The sequence below is a fragment of the Stegodyphus dumicola genome, chromosome 4, assembly GCF_044657685.1.
Source record: "Stegodyphus dumicola isolate Sdum_Otavi_A_Nest chromosome 4, ASM4465768v1".
NCBI lineage: Eukaryota > Metazoa > Arthropoda > Arachnida > Araneae > Eresidae > Stegodyphus > Stegodyphus dumicola.
This window is the reverse complement of record NC_140771.1, coordinates 60847106-60874560: the sequence shown is the minus strand read 5'-3', so window position 1 is coordinate 60874560 and position 27455 is coordinate 60847106. Positions and strand designations below refer to the sequence as shown.

Below are 27455 nucleotides of genomic sequence, written 5' to 3'. Positions count from 1 at the left end.
CCAGTTTTCGCAGCTCCAATTAGATTGTCTTTTAAAAAGACAAAGCAAGTTTTTTTCAAGGTTATGCATATTTCTCGTATGAAACAAAATCAGTTTTATCCCAGTCTATGGTACTATGAAAGTTAGAATAGCCTCCATGTACCGTACTCATGAGATTTGGCGACATTATGATGAACTGTAAACAAGTCATTTTGGTGTTGGTGACAGTTTTCAAAATAGTGCCAAGGCCATCATAGGACTTTAGGATTTTACCGCAAAATCTTTTAAGCCTTTTCTTTTTAATAAATGCTTTATTTGTCATTTTGCATTAAAATAAAAAAAATAATAATAATCAGTCACAGGGTTCGTAGCGGTCCTTATAAGTGCTTATATATATTATTATATATGAAAATAAAATATAAAGGCCCTTATAGGTGCTTACTTTTTCTTTAAAGCCCTTATTTTTTTCCTTTTACTGCTTTTTTTTTTTTTTTTTTTTTTTTTTGAACGCGCTATTTTTTCCCGTACCAAAGCCGAAACTAAATAAACAACTTTTCTTTCTAACATGGAATGTCAGATGGTGAGTCATACTCCCGGAAATAGCTTTTACCCCCTTTCTCTGCATTAACATAACCTTTGGTGTGCACGAAGAGTACAGACAGGTGCCCGTCGTTCTATTGGTCAAAGAATTGCAAAAACAGTAGAAAATTCCGCTACATTCGGCATTCTTTTCCTCCCACCCAAATACTACACACGTTTGAATTTCTATCAAGATCTTAATAATTTGCATTCTCATTCCACTTGGTCAGTTCATATTCGTATTTATTATGATTATTATGCTTATATTATGAGTATATGTATGAATGTTTATAATAACATAGTTGCAGTAACTGCTGAAGTATAGTAAACTTCCAAAAATTGTTGTGTTTTAACACAGATTAGCTTTCTAAGGAATAATATTCGGAATGGCTTAAATAAAGGGAAAGTAATCGAATAGTCAAAATAATTTAATTTTTTTGGCCAATACATTATACAGTATGAAGATTGGGAGGTTCTCACTTTTCTTCGCAAAATCTCGAATATTGGAACTGTTACAGTTCGCTGCAAAACAAGCAACGGACTTTTTTTTTTTTTTTTTTTTTTGGGGTCACTTTCCAATCTGGATTGAATAGGACTAAAAGTTCTGCGGTCTGCCAAGCAAAGGATGATTCTATTCTGGAAATTTAACGCCGTCTGTTGAAAATTAGAATGAAAAACACCCCAGTTATTTAGTTTTTTATTCTCCCAATACCGGCAGCTGTTGATTCCGATTGCATAATATGACGTAGGGAAGAATTACGGCACGCGTATTGCGCAATAACGTTTGCGATATTGTGCAGAGATAATTAATTTTGATGTTCTGTCCGAGATTTGTTTATGAACACTTAAAAGAGTTTTACTGTGCTTGCTAAGCTGAATATTTTTCAGTTCCATTGGTTTGTTTTTGTAGGATGCAGTCTATCCCCCCCCGCTCCTCTTTTTCGAGTTAAGCCGACACCACCGAGACTTAAGAAGGCCGTATCACTGAAAAGTGACGTCACGGCAAGGAGACCACAGCCAACTCTATCATGGCCTTGAAGCGAAATCAGTTTCGGAAGGTCACGTGATCAAAATAGTCTATCTTTTTCTCTTCGCTATAAGCGCGAAATTTAACTTGCCAAAAAAAGGTCCGGCCGAAAACGGAAAATTCCTTTTCTCTTAATATAAATATAAGTAAAATAAATAAACGTGACTAGGTCGCATTAAATTTTTCATAGTGTAATATTTTCACAGCCGGTAAAATGAATATCTTCAATAATTTTTAAAACAATTGTACTTTGTTTATGTAACTAAAAATATCATTGAGAATCACCAGATAAAAACTTTATTTCTGCAATTTTAATAAAAATGGAATCCATTTATGTAATCTAAATCAAATTTGTTCCCAAAATAATATAAAATCCACAAAAGGGGAAAAATTCAATAGGTTTATAGATGTAAATTTTATTTAGATTTTCTCAACACTAAAATAAATATTAAGAGCAGAATATTTTGTAAAAATTCATGCCGCTCCCATTGCATCAGCTATATAAATTTTTAGAATGCAAATATTCATAGTCATCTCTCATCACTTCATTCACTAATAAAAACTTAAATATCACAATTTTATCAAAACAGGGAAATTAATTAAAAATTCCTTAAATGCTAGGAAATTTGTGTATAAAAACAAACTTACATGCATGTTATGCTATAAATAAATCTTTCAAGAAAATTTTGGCAAATTAAATGCTAATTACATTCATAAAAAGGACAGCCTTCTATTTGTGCCAGCTCCAGTTTTATGTTGTATCACTTTTTCCAAACCACCGAAGAGGTAAGTGATTAGGATCGTTTTTTTTTTACAAATTTACAGATTGCCCCAAATTACAGGCCTATTCCATTATCAAAAATAGATTCATAAAACTTGGAGCTGTGCCATATACACACATCCTACATATCATACATCATTTATGCAGAAGCATACATAAAAACAAACAGTTGTGACTTATTAACTGAAATTAACTGGTAAATTTTTTAACATTTTTATATGAACATTTTATATTAATTTTGTCATTTTTATATTTTGTGTAATTATTTAACATTATTTTACAAGTTATCAAACAGATATTTTCTAATCGGGTTTGCAAAGTCATTCCACAAATGCAAGAATATGTTAAATTAAAGTTAATTCTACCTAACTGTATGCAAGATAACTTATATAAAATACCCAGTTGCTTTCCTGATATAAGAAATGTATCTTCCATGCTTTCAAGAATTCCACCAAATAAGAAATGTACAATTGAAGATGTTAGTAAAGCAACTTCAGACGGTAAAGTTAATTTCCCCCTATCTAATTCTTTAAGAAAACCAAAAATATCATCTGCTATATCTACCGAATGAACACTTTGCAACCAGTCCTGGCAAATACTGCATTTTACCACCCTTAATTCTTTCATGGAAGCATAACCTGAAATATAAACTAGCACTGGTAAAATATCAGAAGGAACATTTTCTGTAGAAAAATCATTAACTAGTAAATTTGAATAATCATCAATATTCACAAAGGTAAAGATAGAATCCTTATCATAATCTGGTAAAAGAGAAGTTAAAGGGATATTGATATTTGATGATGAAATTATAATATTGCTTTTAAAACGAAGCTTCTTCTCACTTTCTAATAATTGTACGTAATTTATGTAATAATTTGAACCTGACATTTGCCGATACATTCCAAAACGTGATTCAAGAGCATCAGTTTGAAATTTTCCTAATAATACGTATTCAGCCTCATACTTTTGAAACAAATATGGAATCAATTGAATGAATGCATCTGTAGTTATTATCAATGCCTGAAATGTTTGTGGTGATAAAGTTTCTTTTATTGGAACAGACTGTTTCCATATCTTAAGCCACAATACTAGTTTCTTTAAGAAATTAATCTGCTCAACATTCTGAGAGTTAATAGCACCACGAAATTTATCATTAAAGCGCTTACTTTCAAAATTGCTTTTACAGTTTACAATTTTCCACCATGTTGTGAACACTGAAATAAAATCACAAGTTTCATCTGAGTTCACAAAAACATCTGCATGATCCTTTGATATACATTTTAGTGCTGCTATGTTTTTTTCATTTAAGACTTGAAGTGATAGTTTCACGTTTTGTTTCTGAATTGTTGAAGGATAAAGAGCTTTATTTGTAAGTAAATGGCCATATTTAACAATGGAAGATTTCTCTATATCATACATGATTTCCAAATGCTTAAAGTTAGCTTTCTTTAAAATATCCTTATTTTCTAGATCAGGAAATGTAATTAATTTTTTGTTGCACCAATTATTGCGTACTGATTTTAACATATGAACTGTGTCAAAAAGAAAGAAGAGAAGCATTGAATCATCTAAAGGGTGCTTAATATATGGCTGCAAAGTTTTATTAGGGGTCATTAGTTCAAATGCGCGTTTATTCACAGCATTATTATCAGAAATCAAACAAACAACTTTAAATCCTATATTTTCTAATGCTATTAAAATCTGCTGAATCATATCTTGTAGCTCATTAGCTTGCAATCCATTAACTGGAACAATACTAACTACATCCTTATATGAAGAAAAAACTGATGTTATCATGAAAACCTGAGCTGTTTTGGCAGTAAGTGCTGGTTTATCATGAGAACCTCCATAAATAGAACCACCTTTAAAGTTGAACATAGGCTGAATGTAAATTTCATCTAATAAAACATTTACTACAAGTTCTTGTTCATTAAGAAAACATTTTTTCCTCTCTAAATAATTAATGCTGCCAGCCAAACTTAATTTTGACAACGAATAACTACTCATAATATTGCGTAAGACTCGAGTACTTGGAATGCACAAATAGTCGCAGTTTAGTAAAGCATTGTATGCCGAAGAAGATTGCACAAATAATGTTGAAGCTAAAATTAAAGTTCTATTACTGTAACGCCTATTATTTTTTGATACTCTTAACAATTTTAATTGCTCTATTATAAAAGAAATATGTTCAGAATTATCTAAATTACAATCAACAGAATTTAGTAATGTAATTGCTGATTCTAACACAGATGGAAATGTTGTATTAGTAACAGAAGTTTCAACATTGTTCATTAAATCATGTAATACTGAAATTGTATCAACAACGGGTGATTTTGAAAATTTCTTCTTACTTTCTTTCCGATTTTCAATGTATACTTCAAAATTCATGTCAGTACTTATATTGATGCATCCTAAAATTTTTGGACAATTTTCATGAGCTGCATATAAACATAAGCGAATTATATCATCATCATCGTCATCTAAGTAAAACCATTTATTTTTATATTTACATATGTTTTCCCGAAAGTAATTGACCACATCTTGAGGACATTTTAATGCACTTTTTTCTAAATCAGCTTTCTGCTGAAGTAAACTTTCCTGAACAGCTTTCTTATAATTTACTTCTTCTACATCAACAAGTCTGCGAGGTTTGGATTTATTTGTACTTAAATATGAGGGAGCATTTTCAAATATACATGGCACAGCGCCTTGAATGAGACCAGGGATTTTTCTGTCATATTCCTTATATTCATTTTTATAGATTACACAGTGCTTTCTTATTATCTGTGATTCATCAAAATGCTTTATACAAATTACGGGGTTTTTTAATTTGCTTAAATCTCTCGGAATTTTCCTTAACCACTGAGCTCTTCTTTTAGGTGATTTAGGTAAAGAGTAAGTAGTGACATTCTCATTTTTGTCGTAATTGGATTTGCAGCCAAATACACTGCAATGTCGAGGCATTCTGTATTCCAATATGTTATTAGAAACAAATAATCAAAAATAATAAAGAATTCCTGATTTCCAAACAAATAGTCAAACCAATACTACTCAAAATGTTCAAACTAAAGTAAATGCATTCGCTGTTAAAACGAAACACTTGCATAGGCTTGAAAACAACTACATATTTTCCCAAATAAATCTAAAATTTAAAAATATATAAAACGAAATATAGATAAAACTATTATTTACCATTACATAAAGCTCACGTTATTTAAAATCACTTAGAATACCAAAATAATCTACTTACATAACACTAATGGCAAAATATATATCCACAAAATTCACGACCACAGTTTCGTAGCCACACGCTACCATAAGAACCAAGGGGGTTAGAATAGACCTCTGACCTCCTTGGTCAGAACAAATCGACCATCTTGATCACGTGACTTTTGCGCTTCAAGGCCATTATAGAGTTGGCTGTGAAGGAGACCCCGTACCTTCGAGCGCCGGGAGGAAAAATGATCATTGCTGTTGAGTAGAAAGATACAACTTCTTTTGCGTCAGATCTGAAAGCGGCGTTTTGGCTAGTGTTTATATATTTTGTGCTTTTAATAATGAATGTTATTTTTTTCCTAGAGAATTGCAGAAAACCATATAGATAAAAGGAAACTATTATTAATTTTTATATTCAGATGGATAATATCATATCTTGTTTAATCATGTTTACGTCGACCCAAAATTAATATATTAATTTTCTAGATTTTTTTTAATTTTCCAAAAAATTTCTATTCAGTATTTTAAAACTTTATATAATAATTATCTTCTAGCATCTAACTAGAAAGCAAAGTTAACAAAGTAATATTCAGTAGCATACTACTGGCTAAAAATATATTTACAAAAATTACCATTAGTTTCGTTAATCCAAAAAAACTTAGTTCCATGTAAAGAAAAGAATGCAAAAAGTTTTGCGTCAAAAAACAAATTTTTATTAGCATTTCAAAGATTATAAAATATTAAAAATTCACAAGGAAAAAAACAGACTCCATGTAGCAGATAAGTGACATAAACATGCTTTTCTTTAATACTCTTATTTTAATGCAATTATTTATTTAGTATTACTGCAGTTTTTAATTCCAAGAATAAATGAGCAATTAATAGCATTATCCCATTTCTCAAAGCTCAAAACATTATAGAGCTTTAAAAAAGCATGAAAATGCCTTTTCAGTTGAGTATATAAAGTAAATTACAGGTAAAAAGCTAAAACAAAACTCAAATTTTAAAAACACTATGCATTATTCAAACAAATTACTGCACCACTGTAGCAAGTGAATTCCTTTCCATATAAATTTAAATGCTAGCAGCAAAAATTATAATAACAATAAAATTACCTTTATATGTATATTTGCACATTATTTATGCCTTGAGTTTAAAAAAATCATCTAAATAAATCCGATTTTGCAATACATGAAATAACAATTACATTACATATTAGCACATTAGATGCAGCAAAACATTAAGGTTTCTACATTTAGAAAAATATACACATAAGAAATAAAGCATTGAAATAAAAGTAGTACGTTTCGTGCTTTATAAAATATATAAAGGAGTTTTGCTAAATCAAAAGCTTAATGTCGTATAAAAAGAGTAAACTGCTACTTTGACCTTTCTATAGAATTCATTTTCACACATCTATAATAAATTCGCATGGTATCATAAGTATTGTTGATCATCATACATAATGCAAATAGCATATTATTTATATTAGTAGAACTGAAATTAAACTAACTCTATAAATATTTCTTTGCAAATTGTTTATGCTTATTTTTCTAGAAAAATGCCTAAAACTTAATTAGTATAAAAATGAAATAAATGTATACATTTGCATATTAATATTGCAAATATTATGGGTACACAAGTACTACCTCATACATCTTTATCTATCATTCTTAATCACACTAATCAAAACTAATAACACTACTTTCTCTTTTCAATTGTAACCAGAAATCGTTAAATACAATTAAAATATATAAGTCATCTAAATGTTTAATTAAAGATTAGATTTCCATTAAATTATGAAGTTTGCATATAATACAACAAAATAAATAATTCATTCAAATTGCCATAAAAATATATGTATATGTTTCATTAATATTTAAAACATTTTATACAAGCATAAATAAAACTTACAGTTACATAAACTTAAGGCCTTATTTAAACTGAACACAAATTATCTATTTTACTAGAGTTTGAAGCTTTCGTTTCCTTAAAGTACTTCTCAGCACATCATTCTTTTGATTACAGTAATTTTTAAAAAAAGTATTGCATGATGCTTTTATAACAAAATTTAGAATATTTTCTAAGGTTATTACATTGGTCATAGGTTATGCATTCACCGTCTATTAAAATTTGATACGTTAATGCCCATGCAAGAGATCGCTGATTGCGTACCTTTAAAAAATTGTCTTCATGTTCTTCAGATACTAATTTTTTTACTACAATATAGGTATATGATACGACAGTTATTACATCTGGTTGTGGACATAGCAATCCGCCTCTGTCCATATTCAGTATGAAACGATATTCTTCATCCAATTCCAAAGTTTTGTCTAAAGTTAGGTTTCCCGACAATACTCGCATTTCACAGTCTTCAGAAATCTATATACGCAATATCCAGCGAGATATGTTATGAGTGGCATTACATTAATAGAATCCAGTTCATTTTGAGTTACTTGTAACGTACAGAAGGCACTAATAAAATTCTTGTCAGTATTAATGAGGTCAATATTATCTGTATCAAAACTTCTGATTTCAATTTTTCCAGGAACAGCATTGCATGCTAGACGAGGATGCTGTAAAACTGCTGTCACTTTTCTGCCAGTTCTTTCATCTTAGATTTCTGAAACTCTTTCGATGTCACATGCAGCAAAATGAAGCTCACAGACCTAATAAAATAAAAGAGACAATTAGAATCCTCATAAAAATTCTATAAGGAAAAAAATTCTTTTTTTAAAACTTTCTAAAATGTTGCAATAGGTTTATTTAAGTAAAAAATATTAGCTTAATTGAAAATCAAGAATTTTCATTAATCAGTAAGTTCAAAAAATTACTTCTTATAACAAGAAAACAAAATATGGTTATTTTAAAATTTGATGGTTTTGCCAGATTCTTTATTAGCTTAAATTCGAAGCTAAATTTTAGGGAACATATACTTTTAAAATATTTATCATTATAGTTCAAGAATATATTTAATGGAAATTTTCTTCTTTTGTTTACCTTTTTTAAATTATAAATACAGTTTTGACTAATGTACTTCCTAATGTTTTACAATTGGTCTCTTTTAACTATTACTGAATTTGAAAACGGACGTCAATTGTTCAGTTTTTATGTGAACTAAGTATTAAAATATTTTGGGCCTAAAATGCTACATTTTTAATACCTATTATAATTAATATTGGAGTTCTCTTATGTCAATATCACTCTAGATTGCTAATTCTAAATATTTGTTAGTTACAATACTTAAATTATTTAACCATTTAATTAACATTTTCTAAAATTAACGATTCGTTAAAAGATTAGAATTATAACTAGGATAATCATGAATTTTTTCATTACAAATTTACGTTAACCAAAAAGTATTTTATTATTCAGTTGTGAAAGGTGACAACTGAAATTTTCAAATCATCTGACATTTTGCATACAAAAATATATAGCTAATTTTTTTTTCCTCTTAATTCTTTTGAAAATATTTCTTACCTAGACCAAAAAATTCAGTTGCATAAATACAGTGAACGATAAAATATATAGTGAATGATATAGAATACATTAAAATATATAATGAGCAGATTGATATTTAGTATGATAGACAGTAATCAGTAATCAAGAAAACACATGTTTCTTACCCTAGAAGCTTTCGTAGGCTGGAAGTTTTTTCGATGGATCGCCATTATCCATTTCTTTCGAAGATCTGGATCCCTCGGGAAACGAAAAATTGACACTTTGGGCTGTCCTTTGTAGTTGATGTGTGTTTAATCCAAAACGTAAGCATAAAACAAAAGGAAGAGAAAAACGTTTTCTACAGGAGATACAAAAATACAGCAATGGCGAACGGTCACACCAAGACTACTGAGAGCTCGTGAACATATCAGTCAAAGGTCAAGGCTACGAGTCGCAAGAGGTCTCCTCATCGTGACGTAAGATGACGTAGCGAGGGGAGTGATACGGCCTTCTAAGTCTCGGTGGTGTCGGTTAAGCTCGACTGTCCGAATATTCGCCAATTTCCAAGTATGCGAGTTAGTTAAGCTTTTACTGTTAAAGGATGACTGCATGAAGCAAATTTCTGTCTTCTGATTTCAGAAATGTTCCTCTTTTTTATTTAAATTACTTTTCTTGCAGTATCTGTTAAGGGAAAACTGATATACAATGAAAATTTAGAAAATGTTCATAATTTATATTTAAATTATTTAAATATCAATATGAGTGGAAAAATAAATTGTATTTATTATTAGGTTCCAAGCGAATACAATAAATATGCCTTATTATTATTTATTTTCTCTATTTTGAACTGAAATTTCATCATTAAATCTTGTAATATAGTTTACTTCTGCATAGTTTTTTTCCCCCTCTTATTGTAAACTAGTTCTGTAAATTGAACTGTTATTTAAAATAAAAAATAAAAAAGTAATTATTTTCCATGGTTTAGGTAATGCTTATTCTCTCTTAATATCTTATTTCACATATTTTAAATTACAAGTCTAATTTTTAAGGTTATGCAGTTGTGTATAATGTAATTAGACAGGTGCTTTTTTTTTTTTTTTTTTTTTTTTTTTTTCTTAAAATGTGCTTGAAAAGTGCTTATAGGTGCTGAACCCTGAGTAACCTATGCTAACCATTTAATATAACTGTATTCGCCAAAATATCTTTGATTATTCTAATTCAAATTTTAAGCAATTATCTTTATTTTAATGTTATTCGTATCATTTAATGTTGTTTCTTCCCTCTAAATTTATTTATTATTAGTAAATAATACTTTCAAATTTCAGGAAATTTTCTGTGGCATAATCCTGAAACTAATTATTGTGGCAGTATGATGACATATCATCACAAAATTTAATTTGCATATTTTTTGCTTATGTATGCTGCTAAATAAATATAAAATACCTGAGTTTATTTTAAAATATCATTAAATAGATTTCTTTCTTTCGTTTAGCTGCAAAATGTCTGCAGAAAAAGACATTTCTTAATCCATATTGGGCAGATTCTAATCTTAGTCTTCAGTGGAGAAAACAACTTCTATTATAGTTATAAAAATAATGCTTTGATAATTATATATTAAAGTCATATGTAATTGGCAAATTTTTGTGCTTTCAAGTGATACCATAATTAATTTACCACTAAACACAACCAACGTGCATTATGCGGATAGACTGGAATTTTGTTAAAACACACTTGGAAAACCTGGAAAAGTCAGGAAATTTCATTCTTCTGCTTGAGTGGCAACCCTGTTATGTAATCCAGCTGAAATGGTGAAACTGAATGTGTGTGTTCACAAATTATGTGATCCAACTGAAATTGTGAAAGGAATAACATCACTTACAATAGTATTATTCTTTTCACCTCTTCAATTCACAATTTTGTTTGTTCATAATCTTTTATTTAGAAATCTCTTTTTTGCTCTTGGAATTGTGTTCTTTTTTTATTAATTTTATTTCTTAATTTTTAAATGATTAAGTAAATGTAGAAATGTACAGAAAGTGCATTTGAAATTGTATTTGTTAAAGAAATTAATGTATTTCATAATATTCATTTTATGTGTATAACTTTATTTCGTTTTTCCTAGGAGGAGATTCCACTCAGTTCACTTTTTATGAGTGATGATAAATTTCTTTCTGTTGAAAATGCTGGGGAAAAATATGCAAAAGATGCAAGAAAACGTCGTTCTACTGATTTTAGCATTTGTGATATAAAATTGCCTGACAATTTAGGTTTGTACCTGTTTTGTTTGGTTCTTCAATTTCTTTTGCTTGTGAAAGAAATTTCCTTAAAGTTATATTTAAAATAATTTTTTCAACATACTCTCGTTCACTTATGTCCCAAACCAAGTTTTTCCCCCTCTAATATCCAGAAGGAAGGATTGGATTGAAATATTATTTGGAAAGAAACTGGTAACCATAAAAATAATAAGTAATTGAAAAATGAGAATGGTATGACCAATATTTATTGCACAACATATAAAAACAGTATAACTCTCAATAGAATGTCATGCTGTCATTATTTCTAATGTATTTTATCACATGCTGCTGCATGCTCTTTAATCTAGTCTTGCATTAACTTATCCCATGCAGACTGAACTCTGTCTTGTAGTTATGCAGACTTTGTGGCAGTACTGGAGTCTTGAGTGGCACATAGCATTTCAAATATTTCTATTGGGGACCAATCTAACAATATATCTGGTTAACAGTTGAGTGTCCATGGCTGCAGAACAAGCTCTTGAGATTCCAGTTGCCAGTGAATGTTATCCTGCTTAAATAGAGCACTGGGATATGTATTCACAAATGGCAGAGCCATTGGTTGAAAGATTTCATTATCATACCACTGGCTGTCAAAGTGCTCAAGTTGAAGCTGATAGTAATTGGAGTCATATGAAATGATATCCTCCATCTGTGCCACCCTCCATTTGGAGATGTGACATCAAACAAAATATCTTGACACTGATCACATTGCCTTTACAAGTAAATACATTGGTCATCTGCACGCCGAAAAACTCAAGACTCATTTCTTAAGATTACCTACTGTCATTCAGTATAGCTTCGTGATGCTCTCTCGTATTCTGTGGTATCATAGGCAACTACATTAACATCTGCGTTCCTATAATCCAATAGTGTGCAGATGTATGCTAATAATACAGTACAAAGTCTTTAATCTGGTCTTGTCGGGGCTTCGGCGATTCTGGATTATTGATTTTTCCGGATTATAGATCATCATTTTAAATCTGGTAAGATGGCATGTAAAAATTATAAAATTAAAAATCTGAAACTGTAATTTATGAAATAAAGAACAATTATGATCTATAGGGTATCAAAATTTACAAAAAAAAAAAAAAAAAAAAAAAAAAAAAGCTTAATATTTATTTGTTTACTTTATTAAATATTTCTTTCAATGTAAGTTGTTTAAGTTGCTTCGTTTTATGTGATAATAGTTTCTCTTTAATTCTATAAACAGACATAATTCTTCTTCAGTTACAAAGTTACGCTGTTCAAGTCCTATAATTGCTGTGTCGAAAGTACTGACTAATTTGTCAATCGAAATTTTTTCGTTTTCAGTAACCTCTCTGTCACTTTCTTCACTATCAGAAACGGTACATCGAAACATGCCTTCACTTTGTAGATCCTTTGGCAGCTCCAGAATCGGAAAGTCTTTTTGACATAATCGAAAGTTTAAGCTTACTTTTTATAAAATTGCTCTAACAGTCTGCACAAAATAATAAGCCGAATCCAACTAGAAGATTAAGGAACAACGCATTCTGCAACATTAATTGAAATAGATAATTAGATATTTTTAGCCTACCTTATACCATGCGTTATATATTAAACGCGCATGCGTAAAGGTATTATGCATGTTTGTAGCTTTGAGGTCTGGATTTTAGATCATTCCGGATTATGGACGTCCGGATTAAAGACTTTGTACTGTACTTGTTTTAAAAGAATGCTGCAGGAAGTGAATCACTGCTTGCTGAATATCTGCAGTCATGGGTTATGCAGCAGGTTGGGCATGTCAGACAACCCTTTCGGCCTTTCCTTATTATCTGTAGAGGTCTCCTAGAGCCTGCATATCATAAGTGCATACCTTCCTGATTTCGGTACTATCAGTAGTATGCATAAGTAACATTTACTCAAATAAAATGGTGCGCTATCTGATTAAATGACCACCTGCCTTTATGCATGCGTATAATGCAACCCTTCTGGAAAGTCTCTAACTGCTGATATTGTTTTAATTTTTTTTCAAAGGCACAGTGAAACCAATGATTTTAACATACTTATTGAACAATACTCAAAATGAAACTTACACTTATGTGAATGATCTTGGAAGAATGTGACAGATATAACTTTGTCCTTGCTCACTCATGCAGACAAGTTTAGAATTTGAATCATTCGCAACAATGATTAATCTGTATGCTTGAGTTTTTGATTGTTGTTTCCCTTTTAGGTGGGTGTTATATACAGATTGATGTGTAGTTTTATAATTGAGAATAATTACAATACTTGAATTTCTTTCAGATTATTTGTATTCTGAATATTGATTATCTTTATTATTATTTATCTCTAGGTTTTTTTTTTCAGTTTTTTAAATTTATTTTCAATAACTTTCTTCTGTATTCTGAATTACTGCATTAATTGAATAATTATCATAAAAATAAATGGCCCATGTAGCACAGCAACATCGTAACAACGTTGCAAACTCGTTGCGGATGTCATTGTAAAAACGTTGCAGTATGTCGTCTTTAAGATACCCAGATGTTCGTGAAACTCCACTGTTTTGCAACCATTGAAAAGACATCCTTATTATGTCTTTGCGGATGAGGTTTTTGTTGCATAGATGTCATTATTGCATCTTTCGCAGGTGATATTTTGGTTGTGAAAACATCATATCACGACGCCTAAATGTTTGCAAAATTCTACCTTTTTGCAACAGTTGTGAAAATGTCATTATTATGTCCTTGTGTTACATATTGATTTATGCAGAAAAATAAGCTTAATAGTTAATATATATATATATGATGTACCAGCTTTTGTCCGGAATAAATAGATTGGTGAAGAATCATAAACGTAGTCGAAGCTCAAAGTATCAGACAATAAGTTTAAAAAACAGGATCCATTTATTATTATTCAGGAGAAATAGCAGTTACAAAAGTCAGATATCCGGAGTAAATAAAAAAAACTACTAATAACTTTTTGTATGAAGTTTACTGCATTGTTATATTAAAGAAAAGACCCCGATATTCCTTTGCGAGTCTTTTTATAGTCTCTGGAAAGGCCAAGAAATGACGTCAGCCATTCCAGTTCGCTTTAATTATCTCCAGAACATTCTATAACTGTACGTGTAGAAAAAGCGGGAAAAACAACTTTACTACGGGGCTGTGGGTTTAATTCCACGTACTTTCAAATAAAAGACCGTCGCCATTAAAAATGAAAAGAACATACAGTTAGAATTTTAAGTGTATTTTTGACTATGGAATTTTATTATTACATACAGTGGATGGACAAAAATATGGAAACACCTTGTGAAATGCATGTTTGAAAAGAAAGATTGATTTTAATGAAATATGTAGGTGGCGCTGGCGTTTTTGACTACTGACGCCACCTATACAACTTCGTAAATGTGCTAAACAGTTCAGTTGTTGTCGGAGTACTGTTATGTGAGGTTGTCATTACATTATGTCAGAGTTAACAGACTTCGAACGTGGGCAAATTGTTGGAGCATGTATGGTAGGTGCTTCCGTAAGCAAGGTAGCCGAGGTGTTTAGTGTTTCAAGAGGTACTATATCGAAGATTTATTCCGCATATTTGAAAAGCGGAAAAACATAATCTGCTAAATCACAGCGCGGACGAAAGTGTGTCCTGAGTGATCGTGACAGACGATCATTGAGGGCGATTGCAACGAAAAATAAGAAGACCACAGCTGCAAAAGTTACTGCTGAAATGAATGTTGTGTTACCGAACCCTGTGAGTACCAAAACAATTAGAAGGGAGCTTCATAAACAGGGAATTGCTGGCCATGCTGCAATTGAGAAGCCACTCATCAGTGATGCTAATGCCCGTAACAGGAAAAGGTGGTGTTTAAGTCATAAAGCCTGGACTATAGAGCAGTGGAAGCGAGTAATATGGTCTGACGAGTCTTCTTTCACATTGTTTCCCACTTCTGGCCGAGTTTATGTCTGGAGAACGCCATCTCAAGCCTATAATACAGACTGCTTGTTGCCAAGAGTGAAACATGGCGGGGGTTCTGTTATGGTTTGGGCAGCCATATCGTGGTTCTCTGCTAGCCCCATGATAACTGTGTCAGGGCACATGACTGCCAAGACTTATGTGAACATTTTGGCTGATCAAGTTCATCACATGGTACAAACTTTGTTCCCCAATGGTGATGGTGTCTTCCAAGACGACAAAGTCCCTGTTCATACAGCTCACATTGTCCAGGACTGGTTTTCTGAGCACGAGGATGAGTTGTCCCATCTCCCCTGGCCACCACAGTCACCAGACCTGAATATTATCGAACCTTTGTGGTCTACATTGGAACGGAAAGTGCGTTCTCGTTATCCACCGCCAACATCATTATCTGAACTTGCCACCGTTTTGCAGGAAGAATGGTATAATATTCCCTTGGCAAGCATACAGGAACTGTATTTATCCATTCCGAGAAGATTGCAAGCTGTTTTGGATGCCAACGGGTTTCCTACACCATATTAAGCAAAGAAACATGTTTTTTTAAAGGTGTTTCCATATTTTTGTCCAACCCCTGTATATATATATATTTTTTTTTTAATTTTTTATTCCTTGTATTTATTTAAAGTTTAAATATTTTATCATTTCCTGAAAACCAGAAGGTAATACAATTTTTTTCTCTTTAGACTAAATACGCATAATTAATAATATTCTTAATTATTTTCAGTACTTTAAACTATATTTTTTAAATAACTAAAATTCTAAGTTACGATTATTTAAGATTTCATCATTTTTTTCCCTTAAGTGAGAGTAATTATGAAAGTGGTTATTATAAATATGTAACATTAATAGTAGGCAGAGTTGCCAACTCTCCCAATTTTCGACCGCTCTCCCGCCAACCCGATTTACAATATATTTCTCCCGACTTTTTCTTATTCTTAATATTTCTCACGATTTTTATGGAACTTAGCTTAATACTTCATTATATGAACGAAAAAAAAAGTGATTTTCGACGTCTGAAAGCAACTGAATTTTCTCTACATTATATCTAAAATGAAACCTTGCGAATCAGATGAGAATTTCTGCTTTGTGATTGACAGCATACGTATCCAGAAACGTCGTTCTCCAGTTGTCCAATGGGCATCGAGCTCCACTGCGTGTCATCTGGCATATATTAGCCAATGAGCACAAAGCAAGCTCAAGGCCGTTGGCCGTTCTTTGGATGTTCTTTCGCTATTTCGTTCATCTTGTTCTGAGTTGTGTGAGTACACGTGCCTTTAGGAAATAGTTTTAGAAATTATCGTCTTTTGATACGTCTGCGAGAAAGGTGAAATACTCATGCACGTTTCAAAAATCGTACACAGTTGACTTTCCTTCATTATTTCTTCAAGGAAATGTAATAAATTTGCGAGGTGTACCATCTGTCGTTGCGATTTTTCGATTTCGCTTGGTGGAAGGGCAGATGTTCTCAAACATGTGCGTACACAAAAACACAAGGACAACATGAGTTGTTTTGAAAAAACGAAAAATTAAATTTTTCTTCGGAAACAAAAGACCAAAAAGTGATTAATGCAGAATGTCTGTTCTCTGCCTTTTTACTGGAGCACAACCTGCAACTGAATGCATCGGATCACGCTGCAGCTTTATTTAGAAAAATGTTTCCCGATAGTGAAATCGCTAAGAAATACTCAAGTGCAAGGACCAAAACAGGTGCAATTGTTAAAGAAATGGGTTTGAAAAATAAATCTTCAGTTATTGATTGCATTATAACAGCTCCGTTCTGCCTCTCTACGGATGGAAGCAATAATACCAATTCAAAACTGTATCCAATTGTTGTTTCTTTTTTTAATCCAGAGTCTTCAGAAATTGAGTGCAGTTTACTTTCTGTCCCCACTTTAGAAGGACATTCGACAGGCTTTAATATAGCACAGCTAATTATTAAAACTTTAAAATAAAATGCAGTCCCTCTGGATAATTGCTTAGCGCTTGGTGCCGATAATGCACCAGTAATGGTAGGCTTGAAGACTGGTGTTCCAGGCATCTTAAGAAAGGCAAATTCAGATTTGCAGATTATGAGGTGCACCTGTCACCTCTTAAATTTAGCAGCTGAAAAAGGGGCAGCTTCTTTACCATTAAATGTGGATGAACACATTGTTGATATTTATTATTATCTTGAAAGGAGTTCTAAAAGAAAGGAAAAATTGAAACAGTTCCAACAGCTGCATAATACTGAAATGAGAAAAATTTTGATTTTTTGTAATTTCTGCATCATTCAGCAATTCAACTGGCAGTTCTCAAAATAATACTGCAAAATATAAGCGTAAAGCTGATACAAATTTCTCTCAAAATAAGAAATTAAAAAAATTGCTCAACACACGAAAAATTTTCCGATTACTGTAAGTTTATCTTGTGAAGAACGAATATTTATGTTTTTTTCTTTGGACCTTAGCAAAGCTTTTTGCTTTTTTTTTACAATTCATTTTGCCATCATTCGATGTTCTGAACACAATTATACAAAGCAGAATTCCATTAATTCATGTTTTGCAATCAATGATTTATGATCTGTTTAAAGACATTTTATCAAAGTTTGTAAAACCAGTCTGTGTTTTATCTTGTAATTCTATATATGATGTGATTTATGGTGAAACAGAAAATCAGAAGGAAGATGAAGATTTGGTAATAGGAGCTGCAACTACAAAAGTAGTGGAAGAACTTTCAGAAGAAGACAAAAATAAGTTTTATCTTCATGTTAGAAGTTACTTCTGTCAAGTATGTGATTACACACTACATAAATTTCCAGTCAACGATGAAGTGATTTTGCATGCTAAAGTTGCTGATGTTTCTGCTCTAGCAAATGCATCTTTTTTTGATATAAGGTACTTTTTGAACAGATTTCCTGTGTTACTTCGTTTAGTCATGAAAGATGATGATATTGATGTTGCTACTGATATACTGCAGTCGCAATTTTGCAGTTTACAATTAGAAAACTTATATGAAGTTATAAAATCAGCTAAGATTGACACCCAGTGGAGGTTAATTGGAAAATTGACAGGTGCTGATGGAATTTTAAAATATAGTGAACTTTATGTCTAAAGTATTTTTGTTTTGCTTGCATTTAAGACTTAGTAACTATTTAAAGTTAATTCATTATTAAAAACTATATTTTTATCATTTAAAAAGTCTTTTTAACATTGTGAAAAATCTCCTGATTTCTTAAAAAAATCTGATTTTTGAGTGTCATAGGTTGGCAAGTATGTAGTAGGTTTTAAGTAACTAAATTAGATATAAATAAAAGTAAAGATATATATGTGGGTTTAAAAAAATGTTTCTGATAACTGCATTATCACATTTATTTCTGTTAAATCTCAGAGACATTGCAACTTGCCCCTGTCATGATAAATTAGGAAGCAGTTCTTAAGGTAACATAATCAGTATTTTACCTGAACTCAAGTATAAATTTATTCACGTTTCACAGTAAAAAATGTAACCATTAACTTCTATATTTCCAAGATATGCAAATGAAAGGCAGTATAAAGTAGTTAATAAATGTGATCAGAAATATTTCATACAAAAATATACCTAAATCTAATAACTTCCCATATTCATATTTAAAATGAAATAATAACCTAACAAACAGCATACAACACTATTTAAGAAAAAACATGAACTAGTAGTGTTTGAAAGAATAAATAGCAGAAGGAAGATAGCAGAACTAAAATTTCCAATTAATAAAAAAAAAATTGTGTTTTTTAAATAGTAAACAATTGAAAGTGCAATAATTATGGATTGCAGTATTTACTGGTAATGCTGATGTTTCTTAACACCATTTCTTTCGGTCATATGTAAATGTATTTACCTATTTTTAGTTTCTAGATTTTAGAATAGTGCTAGATTACAATGATCATTTCAGGGACTTCTTATAATCAATAACTTTCCTTTTGATACTGTACAGAAATAATTTAAATAATATACGATAGTAAGCTAAGTACATTAAAGTAAGCTCTTCGTTAAATAGCACACGATGAAACTATTTGTTTCTATTTATTATGAATTTCTTTGTTATCACAAGCACATAAAATGTAAGCGAAGAATATACTTAATGAATTTACTTAAATTATGAATATAATATACTTAAATGACTTACTTAATATACTTATTTAAGTATAATGAATATACTTAAATTTAAAAAAGAACAAAACTAAATTTCCAACATTCATTTATTGAGATAATCTAATAGACATACATAACAGCAATATTTAAAAAAACGTGAATTACACAGTGTTTGGAAGAATAGATACCAAATGACAAGTAATAAAACAAAACTGCAATTTGCAATCAATAAAAAATATTTAGTGTTTTTAGTAATATTACACAATTATGTGTGGCATAATTATCGATTACAAAATTTCATAGTAATGCTAATGTTTCCTTAACACTATTTTTTCAATCATATGTGCAAAGTCTGAGCACCAACTTGTATCATGAACACAATAATTGATTAATATGAATGATATACAATATAGCACTTAGGATGTTATAACCGAATCTGTGTATCCAAATATACCGATAATCTGTATATCCAAATATTGCATGACGTTATAACTGAATCTGTGTATCCAAATATAACAATAATCCATATATCCAAATGCTGCACCGCTGGAGCCACTGAATGGGAAACCACAATAACATTTTAATCATCGGAAAGTCATAAAACACCAAAACAGAACACTATTTAACTGTATGGATGATTTTAGCACATTGCAAACAGATGTTCACAAACAAAATAAGCAGAAATTCAGCATTACCATGATGATTTCTCCTTAATTCAAAATAAACTGCCATCATTATATTTTTGTACGTCGTTCTCTTTCTGTATTGAAGCTCTCCAGCATTTAATTCTGACAGTAAATTACAAAAGCGTGAAGAAAATATTCCTGAAAATAAGATGGAGTAAAATTATTGCGCAGCTACTAACTTGTTCAAATTCGGCAGCTAGCCAAAGCGTCCAAGCCTCGAGCTTAGATGTTTGTTTATGTAATCATCCAGTAAATAATATACATTAAACCTTTCAACTGTTCTTCTGATAATTTAATATAATCTTTTTTAAATGGCTTAGAAGAATTATTTCAACTGAATAGAATTACAAACAATGTTCGCAAAATTCAAAATTTACAAAAAAATATTTATCGGGCTCGCTAAAACATTTGTAATGTCAATGTCGCTAAATTCCGAGTGTGCCATAATACTAGGATTAAACCAAGCATTTTTTAATGCACGGGAATAGCGTAAAAAACATAACAAACAGTTCATCAGAATTTTTATAAGTAATGAATTTCGTATTTTTGTTTACAGTTTCTCTAATTTTGATGTCAACATTTATTAGTAATTTATCAAAGCCATTAATTTTGTTGTTTTCCATTAAAATTGTTAATATTGCTTTCTCCTTTTCCAGTAATTTTTTTGTTCTGCTTCTCCTGACTTTCGATGATTTTTCCGTCATATATATTGGACAGATGTTAAAAATGCATGGATATGCATCGTCTTTTAACATTGGAAGTTTTCTCGGAATTCTTAAAATTGCCCCATTTGTATCCATGTATACATCTTCGCAAAAATTGTACTTTTTGCTCTGTATGCGCTAAAATGTTTCATATTATGTCAGCATATTAATTCAAATAAATTCATCCTTACTTAAAAAATAAAAAATAGTCATCTTTTAGCAGTGAAATAATTGCTAACATGTGATTTGCATTGATTTCAGAAATATAATTTTTTTAAATATATAAAATGCATAACTACTTATAGAACATAAAATACAACTTACTTTATAATTTAGTTTCATTTTTAAATATTTTGCTATAATATTTATTAAAAAAATATTTTAAGTATTAATTATTTTTCAAAATTTAAACAATAATTTATCATGTATTTTTAGTACTAATTAAATTTAATAATTCAAGTATTTATATTAAATTTATATTTCATTAGATGAATCTACCTTAGATTAATATATTTAGATGAAATAAAGTAGTGAAACATTGCAAAATAAATCTTATGCAGACTTCAGATTCTTGAAAAGGCAGATTTAGTCTGTTTTCATTCTAAAAGTAATGCTGATGAGCTATGAAAAAGATGCTAAAATGACCACGTCTTAAAGCGGTCATATCATGACTTTTCAACGACGTCAACAAATGGCCAAGATGCAATGGCAAATATTTTGCATCTTCGCAATGTTGTAAAGACGTTGTAAAAGTTACCATGACCACTTTGCAACCTCTCTGACCAGTTTGTAACGTGTGTACTAGTTGGGGGGTACATCATAGTTTTTGAATTTTTTGCAACATTATGTATCGGACATTTGTCTATTCAGAAGCCCCAAAAATGTAGACTAAAGTTAAAATATGTATTTAATAGTTTATGCCCGTTTGTTTGGCTGTTATTAAACTTCTGCAGAATCCCAAACTTTCAGTCAGTTTGCATAAAGAACACGTGGCATTCATATAGCAACATAAAAATTTATGCTGTCACCCATGGAAGTTAGAATTGGCAACCTTTGTTCTGATCAAAGGCAGCATTTTAAATGCTAAAAATTTTTCAAATTGACATGAAAAACTGCAAAGAACCAAGTTTCTACCACTTTTAGATGACTTAAGTTTAACTAATAAATAATCTGTTCAATAAAGAATAAGAATGATTCTTCCCCAAAAAAGGGTTTTTGTTCTAGATTGTAACTGCTAATGATCTAATGAATCTAATTTCAAAATAATTATCATTAATTGAAGTATTCTTCTAGATATGTTTCTTTCAGTCATCAAATATGTGCTTCAGGCAGTTTTCATGCAAGTATAAGATGAAGGCATCTAATTTATGTTAGATAAGAAATAAATTCAATTTATTTTTTAGCAGATACTCTGTTATGATGTTTGTGGATTGAGCATGTGTTTTATCTTGATGAAGGCACATATAAGAAGGATGCATTTCTGGATGTTTCTTATGCTATGATGTGGTAATTCAATCTGAAAAGACCTTGAACCAGTGAAATGTTGTATGTCTGTATTTGTTTTCTGGAGCATTTCATAGTGTTTTTTTATAGACTGATAGCTACTATTAAATTGTCAATTTTGCCAGAGATGAAAGCACAAGGGAAACTTTGTTGCCAAGTTAAGACCCACAACCTCCCAAAAAAGAGGCTTTTAAATGAAAAAATTTTGAGGGAAATACATATGAAAAAGGAGCTTATTTTATTTCTAAAAATACATATTTCTACCTAAAACAAAAGTTATAGTTTATTTTTCATGTGACCATAAGGCTGCTGTCAGGAATGTTGCAACAGACTAATGTGATGCCTCTGGGGCTTTACAAGGCACTTGAGCCAATGTCTAGTTCAATTACCATTTGATAAAGTTAACATTACTATGCATTCTTATCTGAATGTATGTTTCTTTTAAGGGAATAATATTGTGATAATTAACAGTAGTTTGCCCATGACTCTTTTTCATTTATGTTCTTACTATAACTGCTTTCTTCGGAAACTGAATTACTCACATAATTTTCCCCTCTTGATTTTCATACAATAACGTGAGTTAAGAAAAGGTGAATAGTACACGAGGAAATACTGGCTGAATGATAAATTTTCTGTCTGTTTTCAAAATTTTAGCCTCCAGTAATAATTTTAGTGATATCTGATTCATAGAAGTCTTACAATTAAATATTTTTAAAAAACTGTTATTCTTTCAGTCAAGAATTAGCATTATTCTTTCAATTTTATTTCAAACTTTAGAAATGAGATTTACTACTTCAGAAATTTTGAGTTTCTTAAACAAATCACAAATTTTTCTTTAAGTATCAGTTAAAGAATATTTTTGGAGGACAGCATGTGGATAATCTGCAAACCAGATAATTGGAGTTCAGAATATTAATGGCTTTTCATTTTGGTAGAAAAAAAAAAAAACAGTAATTTTAAACATAGTAAAAGAATGACTCTTCCAAAAACTCAGGAAATGTCAGATACATGAAAATTCCAAAATTTAGTCTAGCGTATCAAAATTTCAATTCAGGGGTGAAAACCAAATGAATGGAAGAAGAAATTTCCTGTCTAAAATTATAAAAACAGTCATCTTATTTCTTAGGTACTTTAATATCAAAATCCTACATTTACTTAATATTGTAAGATTTTTTTTAAAGTGCATTTTAGACATAAATACTGACATAGTTTCATAAGCCTTAAATATCTGATTGGATTATAAAATTGTGTTGACTATGAAATTTGCTGATTTCATTAAGCTTGTGCTAGTCTTTTCAGCAGAATTTTGAAGGAAGTGACTTTTTTTTTTTTTTTTTTTTTTTTAGTCAGTCTTTATTTAATTAGATAATCAAAAAATACAAGTTAAGAATATAGCATATAAAAAACATCAAATTATTTGTGGTAATTTTTCACATTGCATTGCAGTTGTTTCTATTTTCAAGTGAAGTCACATATCATGCTCATTAATGCACATTCCTAATGCCAGGATTCCATAATTTTAGAAATACGCCATTGCATATTGTTCAGTTGAAGGCAGATCCCAAATTTTAAATTATATTCTTCTGTGCAAAAATTAAACCTACTTATGAAGTTTACATAAAGCGAAGATGAAGATCTTTTGTTTCTATTGTCATTTATGCACTAAATCAAACTGTTTCACGACAGTTTTTGTTTGTCAAAAATTGTTGATGTCAAACATACTGGTGAGAGTAGTTCTCACAATAGTTAGAATAAAAGCACGTTGTGAACTCTGGTGGTGTGGTGTATTTAATTATGGCAAAGCATACTAGGGCTATCTGCCTAAGGGGAGAGATGCCTTCGTGGAGGACTTTCTAAGGGAAACTGGCTCGTATACACGTTACACATGGGGAAAACCACGAAGACACCCATGCAGCCACCCCGTTCGCGGGATTCGAACCTCGGACCGAACTACCAGTGTTCAGCGACTTTACCACTCGGCCGCAGGTGTGCTGTGAACTCTGGAACCTCTCATATGTTCCTGTGCCATATAGATATAATGATAGGATAAGTATAATCAGCATCTCAAAGATAGCCAGGGGTATTTACATTTTAGATACTAAAAGCAGAATTTTGAATCTTAATCATAAGCATTATTTATGATGGCTTTGCAAGTCTCTCATTTGCTTAATTTTTCATTAAACTGTGTGAGCTTTCTGTTTACATGAATGCTGGATAGTTGAGCTTTTAACTGTATTTATTAATTTTTATTATGGTTAGACTTCACATCTTTAGTTTATTTGAGCATTGAGTTTTTATTGACAAAATAATTTATTTTAGAGATCAGTTACAAAGTAATTTTATTACAGAGTGTTATAGTAAAATTTATTGCAGTATAGTCATGTTGAAATTTATAATTAAAAATCCCCTCTTAGATATAAATCTTCATTTCAGAATATGAGAAATACATTAGTCTGTTTTAATGAAAAATTTGATTTTTTCCACTATAAAGTAGCTTGTGCCAGTTTTCTACAGAAGGGTATATGCATTTACATTGCCTGTTGACCAATATTAAAATTAAATGTGCTCCTGTTCTCTGTTTTAAAACTGTTTTCAGAATACATATTATCAATAAAAAGTTTTTAAATACAGTCATAAGTCTTTAATCCAGACGTCCATAAACCGGAATGATCTGTAATCCAAACCTCAAAGCTACAAACTTTCTGCGCATGCATTTAAATGCGTTTGCGCATGCGATTTTAATGTATAATGGACAGTATAAGCTAAGCTAAAATTATCTAATTATCTATTTCAGTTAATGTTAAAGTAAACAAATAAATATTAAGCTTTTTTTGTAAATTTTGATACCCTTTAGATCATAATTGCTCTTTATTTCATAAATTACAGTTTCATATTTTTAATTTTATAATTTCTTCATGCCATCTTACCAGATTTAAACTGATGATCTATAATCCGGAAAAACTGATAATCCGGAATCGCCGAAGCCCCGAGAGTCCGGATTAAAGACTGTATGTCATTTTGTTTTATTCTTTGTTTATTGAAAAACTACATTTATGCTTAGAAAAATATTTTGCCACTGTTAATAAAAAGTGAAAATAAAAGTATGTTTCCTTGATGCATATATCGTTCTAAAGAAAATTGCTCGCCACTTATTATCCTATAATGAGAAAAGATCCAAACATTAAAATTTTTATTGGCAATAAAAGGTAAAAAATTTTATAATTTTTCCTCCTATTTTCAGTTGTTTTCATAATGTTATTTTTGTGATCTTTTTATTATTCTGTTTGTTTTTGAACAACAATTAAAATAATTGTTTAAAAATATATTAAATAAAAATATTCTTGTGATTTTCCTTTCTGCTCAATTTATATTTTAGGTCATCGTAGATCTAGATCTTGTGATTCCCCTCAGTGGAAGTCTCCAGATAGTGATGTTAAAAATGACAGTAACCTTCTTATTTCAAATGAATTAACTAATAGAAACATCAGCAAAAATGGTTTGTAAATTGTTATCAGAATTCTTTTAAATTTATCATATCTCTCCATTTCTCAGTTTAAAGAAAGCTTTTTTGTATATTTTTTTATGGTTTATTATAATTTGTAATAATTTATCATATTTTGCATATGTACATTTCAAGCTATCTTTATGCTTTATCTCTCCTGTTTACTGGAAGCATATTATTAAGAGTTTATTTTATCTTCATCTCTACATATAATAAAAGAAAGAGTGTGTCAGTGTGTATGTCTTTCGTTCGCGCTGCGCGTAAGCTAATAGACCCACGGCTACGAAATTGGTAAGTAGGTGCACCTAGACAAGAGCCAGTGCACCTCAAAGCGATTTTTTTCAAAATTCGAATCAGTTTTTTTTTTTTTTTTTTTTTTTTTATGTTTTATGACGAAATTGCATCATCTTATAGTGGGCTATAGGAAAGCGAGATTTTACCCTACACACTCGATTTTCACATCATCATGAAACGTAGGCACTTAGCTATTTTACGAACTTAAAATAAATTTCGTGTTTCAATAAATCGATTAAATACAAATTTATTTAATAAAGTGAGCTTAACATCTTTTCAATGGGATTTTTTCTAAAAAAGTTTATTTTTAAAAATGTACAGTTTATTTTTCTTTGATTTTTGGACATGTTAAACTTTCATCCTTGTGACTGCTTTTACAAAAAGAATTTTGGAAAAATGATAATATTTTGTAATTTAAAAAAAAAAAAAATTTAATGAAGCTTCCGAGTACACTTCTCATGTCTCACATCTTTAAAAATATGACTTTGGTTACAATTTTCCTTTCTTTTTGTTATTGATAGATTTTTGATGAAATCACATCATTTTGAATAGTTTCATTCTTTTAGAAATATGGGTTTGGCAACAATTTTTCATCGTATTTCATATGTCACTGTTTTTAAGAGATTGGCATATTTCATTGTCATTTTTTTATATATATAATAGGAAGAAATATTGTAGAGAGCTCGCTAAAAAGTTACCAGGAGCTCTGGCTCCAAGAAATAGTTCAACGCAGAATTTTTTTAAAAATTAACATGGAAGTAATTTTTAAAATATTAACATGGAAAGGTGAAAAAACAGCCTACACGCGAAATAAAATACAGAACAAAAAACTGTTAAAATCAATTGTTGGAAACATGTGAATGCACAAAAAAAAAGAGAAAAACCTATCGATGTGATATGTGTTAAGTTAACACTTATAAAAAACTGATCGACGGAACAAGTTAAAACAAAATTAAAACATAAAAATAAAACATAAATTGCAAAAACTAAAATGATAAAAATTACAAAGAGGAAAATGGTAAATTAGCCCAATTGGATCTCCAACCAGGCTTTACAAGGGAAAATTAGTTGAATGTCGAATCAAGCTAACACCATTACGCGTTTCGTCAAAACAGACAATTGAAGCTCTTGTTTGACGAAAAAAAATTTTTAAATAAAATGAATTGACCCGAAAAAATCTTTTTTGGAGCCTCAATTTTCTGTTCCATTTTCCCGACGGGTCCGCAAAAAAAACACATTAAGGTGTAAGAAATAGTAAATGCAACACCGAGCAAATTAAAATTAAAATAAAATAAATAGCGGTCTGCTATTAGTCAAATTCAGTAACGTACGGGCTGGTCCTGCTAGCTTAGAGAATAAGACCTTTATAAATATTATGGTTCTGAAATCAAAATCTAAAGAAATTAAAT

The 27455-nt window shown here is 30.4% G+C and overlaps 1 protein-coding gene across 3 annotated transcripts in view; it reads left to right on the top strand.

Moving 5' to 3' along the window:
• Positions 1 to 27455, top strand: part of LOC118197492 (mitogen-activated protein kinase kinase kinase 7-like) — a 135126-nt gene that overhangs the window by 73311 nt on the left and 34360 nt on the right. For all 3 annotated transcript variants that reach the window (XM_035369004.2, XM_085815003.1, XM_035369003.2), the window contains 2 exons: positions 11146 to 11290; positions 25627 to 25746. In XM_035369004.2, coding sequence (XP_035224895.1) covers positions 11146 to 11290; positions 25627 to 25746 — 265 coding nt within the window. The remainder of the gene's footprint in view (positions 1 to 11145; positions 11291 to 25626; positions 25747 to 27455) is intronic.